The 10,581-nt window shown below is 37.8% G+C and overlaps 1 protein-coding gene across 1 annotated transcript in view; it reads right to left on the bottom strand.

Moving 5' to 3' along the window:
- The window catches only part of opn7b (opsin 7, group member b), a 55,925-nt gene extending 47,474 nt beyond the window's left edge, over positions 1–8,451 (bottom strand). The window contains exon 1 of the mRNA XM_058644111.1: positions 8,133–8,451. Coding sequence (XP_058500094.1) covers positions 8,133–8,138 — 6 coding nt within the window. The 5' untranslated portion in view covers positions 8,139–8,451. The remainder of the gene's footprint in view (positions 1–8,132) is intronic.
- Positions 8,452–10,581: the final 2,130 nt, after the last annotated feature.

Genomic DNA, 10,581 nt, shown 5'->3' on the forward strand with positions numbered 1-10,581 from the left:
CTTGTGCCGAAAAAAGGTTTGCATTTGCAGGCTTTCAGCAGTGCTGTTGCTAAATACACCAGACTTCTCTGTTAAATGATGAGATTTTAGACATTTACTTTGCTAAATGTTAAGAGATTAACCCACTTTTTCAGGATTGTTAAGTCTTTTTAACGGATCTACAGTTGAGCATTGTTCGGTTTGATTCCTGTGCCTCTTCCTGTGTTGGCAGTCTAACGACGTCGCACATTTTCCCTGGTTATGACGTCGAGCTATAGTGGAAACACGGCATGTGTCACTTAAGTCACTACAATCAAAATCACCCTCTTTTAAAATGCCCTTGGTCTTAAGTATTTAATATACTCATGTCGCAGCAGATGGGGGATCTTGATGTGTCTGCAATGATACATTGGATATCAGCTGATACCAAAATTGCGCGTGTAATGTTGTGCATCCCTAATAGCAACCTTTTCTGGACAGCAGATGAAATAAAACAGCCAACAGTAGAGCCGTCTCTCTTACGACTCACTCTCAACTCTTGATTGTCTTGAGTGAAGATTAAATAAGAGCAAATGATGTGTAACACGGGAGTTCATCCAAAATGTGTATCTGTTTTTTTCTCAAATGTTACCTGAACTTGAACTTATTTAAGATTGTTTGGCATTGGCAAAGGTATGTACAACATATGCATACATACATATACAAAGCATTATTTTAGTCTTGACAATGTAACGTCAATCGCTGGACTACTGTTTATTTGGTTAGAAAGATGTTAATCCTGTTTAAACTGATCCAGACCTGATTAAATGAGCCAGGATTTAATGAACCTGAAAAAACAAACGCAGTGTGTTATTCTAGTGTCATATGTCCCTGCAAAATTAAACACTCAGTCTAAGTTCACCAAGCTGATTTATCAAATGCACATTACTAAAAATATCATTTTTTAATTATATAATTTCTGAAATGGTTCTTTTCTCAGTCCTCAAAAACATAAATCCTCCTCTTAGCAGTTCCACATACTTGAAATTTGAAGTTATGATTTCAGTCTATATAGAGCCTTGGAATATTTCATACATTATGAAATATTCTACTTCTTTCAAACACAATTTCTCATTCAAATGAACTAATATTCTACGACTTATTGGTTCCAAATAATTCAACATAATTACATAATTATTCAGTCCTTTCCAAAATATTCAACTTTTTAAAGGCAATTTCAATTTCAAATGTAATGAAATGAACTTCAGACACATTCATAATCTATTACTGTTTCAACGTAGAAGCTTCATTCAAACTTCAAAGCATTCACAAAACGTCAACTATTTCATGACTCCCACTCATTTTTCCCATGTTACGGTTGAAATTTCATGGACTGTTCACACTTTTCCAGAATTTTACTTTGCATTTACTCTTCAGAACTTCAGCCCAGGAAACTCCACTGCAATTAACCCAGAAATTGCTCTCTCTAGTATTGATACTGCATACTTTTACTGTCCTGACTCATGAGATGACACGAAACACTGTCACCAAATACCAATGTCTAATGTGGAATATGTCCCTGCCATAATGGCATACAACAATGAAGAGAAAGAAAATATCAATATATCTATTATTGCAAAACTGTATCCTGACATAATCATTACTATAGGCCATGTGTAGCATACCATTTCATAAGTGACCTCAGCAATTCCCACCCCATTATTTTATGAATCTCAGGATTACCAACATTGGATTGGAATTAGACTTTAAATAAACAAACAACAATTCCGACTGCAAGGTCCCAAATTTAAACAAGCGAGAATTGTCCTAAATGTAAGGACGTTTCAGAATCCCACACATGCAAAGCACAACCAGCTACAGACAGAATAGCATCTTGCCACACCAAACCAACAATTACTACAAACACACACAAAAACAGATTTTACACGGGCACTGCACTAGTATGGAGAAATAAAGAAACGGGCAGTTTACTGCTTTAAATTTATGTGCTAAAATAAATGGACAATAAGGAGTTAATTTGATCCCATTGAACTAAATCCTAAAGTTACATTGAGACCATGGGGGAGCTGTTACAGAGATTATAGAGTGCAAAATTATAAATAATAGATACATAAAATGTATAGAGTACCATCTTTTGTGTTATGTGTAAGTACCTCTGATGTGCTGTATAAAGCTTTGTGTTTCAATTAGCCAAGAGTTGTAGCACAAAATGTGTGCAATTTAAAGGTCATAAAGTTTAGTTTATCCATGTCCAATTACTCTAACTTGGGTCACTGATTGTAAAAGTGTTTTTCTTCTGCTCTAAATTGTCGTAATCAAACATCAACAATTTCATCAAGTTTCAGACCATGGCATGTGCTGGGCAACAAAATGTTTATCCCAGTTATGTTGATTATGAGTTCATTAAGGCACTGTGGTGAGATGGTTTCTGTTTCTCCCACAGTCCAAAGACATTCACATTAGGTTGAGGTTAACTTGACACTTTGAAATGACTCTAGGTGTGAATGTGGGTGTGAATGATTGTTTATCTTTGTCCTGTGATCGACTGCTGACCTGTTCGGGGTGTGTCTTGGCTCTCGCCCCATGGCTCCACCTTTAAAACCATTTCACACTAGATGTAAGAGCGTGGCAGCAGCAGCACTGTTCTGTTGTCTCATGCACGTCTGTAGTTCACACCAGGTGAGGAGCTTCTGCTATGTTTCACCATATTATTTAAACAGCAACGATCAATCAGACTGCCTCGTGACTGAAGGCAGCATTTAATACAGATGAGCAGATAGTAATCACTGGACTAAGCAAAAGATAAGTAACATATGATGTCAGTGTATCACTAAGCAATGACTAAGACATAATTTAAAGGAGATGTCCACTACTGCTATATCAGGGCAATAAAGGTCATTTTGTAATGGATGGTTTTTAGATTGATGGTAAAAATGTGATAGCAAGCCTGCTTATATTAAACAGGGTAAAACGTAAGTCAACCGGCCAATATGTCCATGTGGGCCACTTATCTTACCTTATATTATATCAGCCTTCCCCTTAGCTTATATTTGGCCTGACAATATGGGTCCCAAGTAGGTGTGTCCATGGTTTCCATGGTGGCTCCACCCACATTTGTCCACTTCATTCATTTAATACCACTTCCAGACTAACTGGGTAGTATGGGTGTCACAATTCTCCAAATCATTGATTCAATTTGATTCGCGATTTCTAAGGTTACGACAAACGCTGCTGGTGAGTCTCCAAAAGTCTCCAATAACACCAGGAAAAAGTCGCTTCATTTGTCACGTGTCGCTTGTGTTGAAAAAGACTCACTAGAGCAATCTGACTATTCTTTGTTAAATGTGGCGACTAGGTTGCTAAGTTGGCAACACTGGAGGAGACACTGACTGTATAACCACATGGAGGAGGGAAGACAATGATATGCAGCTAAAGGACATTAGAGGCAATCACAGAGGCAAGACATTTGACAGGGAGTGAAAAGAAACAAGGGAAAGCATGTATATAAATCAGTCTTGTATAAAGTACTTGAAAGCAATACTTGTACAAGTATTTTACCAGAAAATGCCACTGAAAAACAACTTGCTACAACAAACCGGCATTATGTCACCAACTAAACTTTTATTTTGTAGTAACGAAGATGGTTAAGGGAAATGTATCAGAAAATGTTGTCAGAAATATAAATAACAAAGTAAAGTATAGATATGTGAAAATTCTACGTAAGTATTTGCAAAACTGATATAAATAAACAAGAATTGACGGTTTCATGACAGCATGTCCTACACGAGGGCCGTGCACGTCCCATACGGACAAACCCGCTTGTGACAGCCTGAATATAACCCTTATGGGGCCTACAATGACATAGACTGATGAACCTTTGCACGAAAGGATGAAAAATTCTGATTGGACTTATTGACTCTAACCTTAGACACTTGGGATTACCATGACGTGGATGACAGGGACAGCTTCTCCCCATGACCCTCACAGGGAAAAACAGTACATAGATAATGAGTGGATGCATGGAAACTGAGTTGTTTGTTCTTAGCAACCACGAAGAGTCATGCACCGGTCATGTTGCTTAATGAACAGGTGATCAATGTGCCGCAGACAGTGTGAAAGGAAAGCAAAGAAAATAAGCCAATCTATTCATGTACTGTAAATGAATGCAAACCAAATCTTTCTACAATTCAGAAACACACCATCACATTCAGTCAGGGATCATAGTAAACCTTTATAGCACAGTGGTTTTGTAAGGGACGGTTGTTTTCTCCTTAATTCAATGTTCTCCCTCTCTTAAGAATAACAGTGTTTCTCTCCAAAGATAAAATAACTGCACCTCAAAGTAATCAATTACAGTTATTACATGATAACGTTGGTTTACGTGGAATGCATCAATGCACCGCATTGTATTATCCTTATATATGTTGCTCTCTCGTTAACTGGTCCTTCCAAGGGCTGTATGTTAACGAGGACAGTTAGTTTCCACTTCCTCTTGCTCTATAAAAAGACATTTACAAAGTCATAGACATTGGATTTTAAATTGGTCTCACTGGCCACGAGGATTTTCACGTCAGGTCGGGAAAGCCAATCACCTTTGAGATTCTCCGGTCCCCTAAATCAATGATAGTGAAGTCCAGGATCTTATCTGAACTACACGAGCACAAGGGGAGCGTCATCGGTGGAAGTTAAAGTGAAAAAAAACAACGATTTTCATTAAAAACAAATCCTATGGACCTATGTACGGTGGCCTGGATGTACAAACCATTATTACATTGAAAAAAAAAAGAAAAAAATGAACAAAAGCTGAAACAAACTTACATTTTTGACAAACAAATGTATAAAACATGAAATACTTTTGAATGAAAAACTCTTTGCATGCGCAGAATGCCACAGTCCAGTCCGACTAAGTGTATACATGCAGGAGTAATCAGACTATCAATCACGTTATCCAGTATGTTAGTCTGACCAAGACTAGCTCGATTTTAGTCAGACTAATGTGTTTACATGACATTAAGAAAATTAAATTATTGTCTTAGTCCCAATAAAATCTGACTTTTAGCAGAGAGAGAGAGAGAGTTTTTCTCAGTAAGTCAGTCTTGTATTTTACCACACAGGCACATTAGCCCAGACACTTTTTTGGGGGGAGGAGCACTGCTGTTTCAATATCAGACGATCACGTGTGTGAGAGGCTACAATTGTGCTTGTGATAAATCCACTTCTGAAACTTTTGGTAGGTGCGTCTTGGTGCTTTCAGCGGGGATGTCTCCACAGACACAGACAAAGTGTGGAGCTGAACAACTTAAACGCCTTTGACAATGATTTGAATGTTTATTTTTCTAAACATTACCAATTCTGTAATTGTATATATAGTATATACATATATACTGTGTATAATTAAATAAAAGGATTTGTTGATTGGTTCACTTAGGTTACTCTAATATCATTATCATTCATAACTTTTGAATGCACTAAACATTTATTGCTATGGTTGATTTTGTTTGTTTAGCTGATTAAATTACTTTTTTATGTTTAAAGATATGTTGACACTGAATCATAATATTTAATTTTTTTAATATTAATACTTTCTACCTTCCTGTATAGCTGTCATTGAAATATGCTACATTATATTTTTCTTTACATGTATAATTATGTGTTTTGATTTGACTGTTTCTATTTCTTAGAATAAGAGTTGTAAAACAAGCCGTGCTACTGTAACACAATCATTTCCCAGTTTTGGGACCAATAAAGTCTATGTATATATATATATATGTAAACCTAATCATGACACAGTGATAAATGTCTGAATGATTATGTTGCTTTCTTTTATCGCTAATGACATCAAACGTGACAAATCTATAATCATTAGTAAAAAAAAGTGAAGTGACATCAGGAGATGAACCAGAGCAAAGTGGACCAGATGTGGATGTTGACTTTCAGTGCTTGTGTGATGTTATGCAAGAGAAGGCTGTGTATTGATGTGATAAGTGGCAATCTACCCACACAGAATCTATGATGACTGTTCAGACATACGCCCGCGCTCTCTTCCATTCATGCGTGGACACAAAGGTGGGGACTCAGGGACTTATTGACCACGACAATGCTTAATGCTGATGTGGTGCACGCACATTCACTCTCTCACACTCAGGATATGATTTTGACTTTTTATATGTCATTAACCTTGTCTCTTTCTCTCCCTAGTTTGTGTATTTCCTTCCTTCCCTCTCTCTCTCTCTCTGTATTCTCATCATGCAGGTTGCGGGACCAAGATCCAGTTTTCGAGGCTACCCACATCATCACCATTATTATTGTGCTATAATTAAAAAGTCGATATTATTAATTGTATTAACTTGTAACTTGATACAGTTGTTGTGTATCTGCTCCTGGTCTCTCTCTCTCTTCTGTCTCTACCTCATCTCCCTCTTGTCCTTTCTCTCCCCCCTCCCCTTTCTGTCCTCCACCTCTCCTCTGTCCCTGATTTTCCTTTCACCCCAACCGGTCGAGGCAGATGACTGCACATTTCTGAGCCTGGTTCTGCCAGAGATTTCTTCCTGTTAAGAGGGAGTTTTTTCTCTCCACTGATGCCTAGTGCTTGCTCATTGTGTGAACTGTTGGGGTTCTCTGCTCTCTTTGATGTTGTCTATTTACAGTGCCCTGAGATAATGTATGTTATGATTTGGCGCTATACAAATAAAATTGAATTGAATTGAATTGAATTGATGTTACGCAACCACAACATGGTTCACTCACTTTGTCACAACAATGCATTGTACTTTGTTTTGCTACAAACATGATGTGACGTGATGTAACCCCGCCCCCCGGCCCCACCCCCCCACCCCACACACACAGAGCTAGTGGTGGACAGTTTTTTTTTTTTTCTTACAAACCATCATCACCTTCCATCATTCCAAAGCTGCTTCACCTGTTCATCCCATAAACTGCATTAATTGTGCACTCAGCCTTTCACCCCCAACTGGCAAGTAGCTGTAAAACACCCTCAACTCCCACACTTGTGTGGAAACTCCCGCTCATCGTAACACCTCCATGCTGTCACACACAAGACAGACTTACTGGGTTATGTCACCTCCACAGAGGAAGAAAAAAAGGCGGACACGAGCATGCTTTCATACATACATTACATTTTATGACTTTTTTTTATGGCGCTCCAGTTTCTTAATGTACTGTAAAAAATGAAGCTTTATAGGAATAATTCACAGATTTGCATTTAGCTTTGTATTACTAGAACAGGGGTAGTATTTTTGAAAAATGACGCTTCCCAACCTCAGTTTCCCCTGAGTTGAGACATATCTTCATTCTTTTCTTTGTTACGTGCCCACCAGTGACACTGGCACTGTAAATACTACTAAATCACTGATATAAGTCATTACTAATAATAAAATGCCGTATTTATGCAGAAAACCACTGCTAAATCACAGAAACATATAACAGAACTGAGATGTAAAGTGCATTATTTGTACAGGAAACATTAAATCACGGCAACGCATTACATTACTTATGTGAAGTTACAGAAAATTTACATTTACATTGATTTACAACAAAAAGCAACTTTATGTGAGCATACAGAATCTGGGACACGTTTCATTTACTGTAAATAGACACAAACATTTGCCGTGAAATGAATGCAACTCATAGCAAGTGATTTACTGAGTATCACAAAAAGAGGAGCAGTCCGCTTGACATTCACGTTAATTTCTTTAATTAGCTGCATTCAGCTAATTAACCAGCTCACACTCAGCCTCATAATAAAAATCTTTATTTTCCTTAAAAACAATCTACCAACCAGATTGATCAACATCAACTGTAGTGCGGCAATGACACAGAATATTGAAATGTGAGCTACAGTAGCCAAGCCAAGTGTATAAGGATGTTTGCAGACACTAAACAGGTCAGACCAGGCACAATAATAAATAAACAGAGAAATTAAAGCCTGGGATGAACACAGTGTGATGTACTGAACTGAACCGTCAGAGTCACACTTGTTTTACCCACGTTAAAGCACACAGCGCTCGCAAACTGAAACTAATGGTTTTCCCTCACAAACGCAAAGCAGCTGAACATACAATAAAAAAAAAAAAAACAAGTCCCAGGAAAGATTAAAAACATCACATTTTGAATCAAACATTTTCCTTCCTTACCTTCATGAGAGGGTGTGTGCCAGGTTTGGCTGGGGATCATTGGTGTTGAGTCAATTCCAGAGCAGCTTCACACACACTTGTGCAGTTTTAGTCACCGAGGAGACTCTGCGGTGCAGGCGCTCCTTCACACAGTCACAGTCACAGTGACACTGAGAGTGACAGTGAGAGGCAGCAGCAGCAGCAGCAGCAGCTGTAAGAAGCAACAAATAGTGACAGAATGCTGCTGGTCTCTCTCTCTCTCTCCCTCTTTCTCTCTCTCCTCCTCCTCCTCTCTGTCTCTGAGTCTGCAGCACCAACAATCTCTCTCTCCCCAGCCCCCTTCTCTATTGCTCTGCTCCCCCTCTAAATATCCTTCTTGTACACATGCATTCTCGACCCCCACTCCTCCCTCTCCCTCTCTCTCCGTCTCGCTCACACACACACACACTACTCAGCTACAAGTGCTGCTACGTTTTTATCTCCCTGAAATTCCCATGAATTTATTTGATAGTCTTAGTATTTAGTGTTTTAAAATCCTTAAATATGCACATTTGACTTGGCATAGATTGTCCTTCCTGACATAACCCTCCCACTTTTGGACTGGTTGTATAAGTTCACTGGATGTGCCCCCCCCCCCATGGCTGGGGTCAAGTAAGAGTGTCCAATTAAACCCAATCAATCCCTGCTCAAAGGTTATATAAACTGAAAAAAGTAGTAAATTTACAAGAATAAAGCATTAATTTACAAGAATAAAGTCTTAAATTATGAGATTAAAGTCGTAGATTTTCCGAGAATAAAGTTATACATTTACTAACTCTAACCTGTTTAGAAAAAAATAATGAGAAAAGTCATACATTTACAAGAATAAAGTCGTACATTTACGAGAATAAAGTCATATATTTATGACTTTATTCTCATAATTTTTTTCTAAACAAACAGGCCATAAAAAAAAACATTTTTCAAAATGTTTTTTTTTTTGCCCCTGTCAGAAACTTCTCCATCGTCGAAACCTTGTCACTAGTGTAGATGTTGTTGTAGTATGTCACTAAGACCACAAGACCAAAAGTTCCACCTGCTAAACTTAAGTTAGGACTTAAAAAAAAAAAAAAAAAAAAACAGAACTCTCGCCCCCTTTAAAAAGTCTCCACGCCCCCAGGGGGGCCCACTCCACAGTTTAAACAGAGATTGTTGTGTCTATTGAACTCAATGGTTAGAAATTTGAATGACGTTTCGATGTTGTAGATGATGTACGCCAAAAAAGTTAACGTTCATAACAGAACATATAGTGGGCGCAATCCCACTGATGATCAGTGAAAAAGGAAAGACTGATATTTAGAGGAAAAATTATGTCAGAATATGAGAACATGAGTTTTTTTTCAGGGTGAGAATGACATTTGTGCACAGATTTGACTTTAACATGCAAGTGAAAGCAAAATGTCCTGTAAACATTTGCTATAGTGAGAGCCAATTGTTGCCTCTAGCAGTTGTTGTGTGCCACCTCACTCCTTTGTCTGTCTGAACAATTTTCTCCACAATCCACACAGGAAACACTGGGAGAATGATTCATGAAGAAATGACAAAAAGAAGTACTGCATCTCTTTGTTGCTTACAAGAATTGGATGATCCTCCTGTGTAAGCCTGGAAAACAATTCATTTTTTCCTGTTGACTTGAATGAAGGAATGACGCTCACAGCAGAGGTACGCAAGTGCAATAAATGAGAAGGAGATGGAAATGGGGGTGGGGCAAAGCGAAGGCCAATTGGTATTCACATAATCCCGTTTAAGCTTGATCACACCTTGGTAGCTGTATCAATAACATAAATGTTTAATTTTTTTTTCTATAACTTACAGGAATGTGTCTCAAATTTTATTCATACAGCTCGTTTCTAGTCTTTGTGGATTTTTGCCTTTCACCCATTCACACACAGTGTGAATATATTCATATCCAATCCAACCCTACAGTCAGCCAATACCAATAATCCCATTTCAGTTTTTTTTCACACTGAGCATTACGTGCAGAACATGAACACTGGTCAAATAAAGGAAAAGAAAGCAAGCAAATAAACACTGGTTTCAGAATATTGTGTATTGATATTGCGTTAATAACCCCCTCGATACTCCAGGTCCTTATTCTTTTGTGTTGTCAAGTGTGTCTCAGGGACTTTAATGCTTTATCTTCTGGTTGTGAGATGAGATTAACTAAACATTTTTTTTAAAAGAATTTAACTTATTATTTTTATTATTATTATCTTCATATACTTAGTCTAATAATTACATTTTAAGTGTATCCAATCCAATCCAAAAACATACACAGCACAAACTAACACTGAGTCGAATGCCAAAGTGAAGAGGTGAGTTCTTAATTGAATTGTATTGAATTGAATAACATAAAAGACCTGTGAGCCAACAGTGAATATGCACTGAGCCTAACCTGGATATGTATCCTAAACTTAACCTCAGTCCTGATCCC

The sequence above is a fragment of the Solea solea genome, chromosome 11 (assembly GCF_958295425.1).
Source record: "Solea solea chromosome 11, fSolSol10.1, whole genome shotgun sequence".
Taxonomy (NCBI): domain Eukaryota; kingdom Metazoa; phylum Chordata; class Actinopteri; order Pleuronectiformes; family Soleidae; genus Solea; species Solea solea.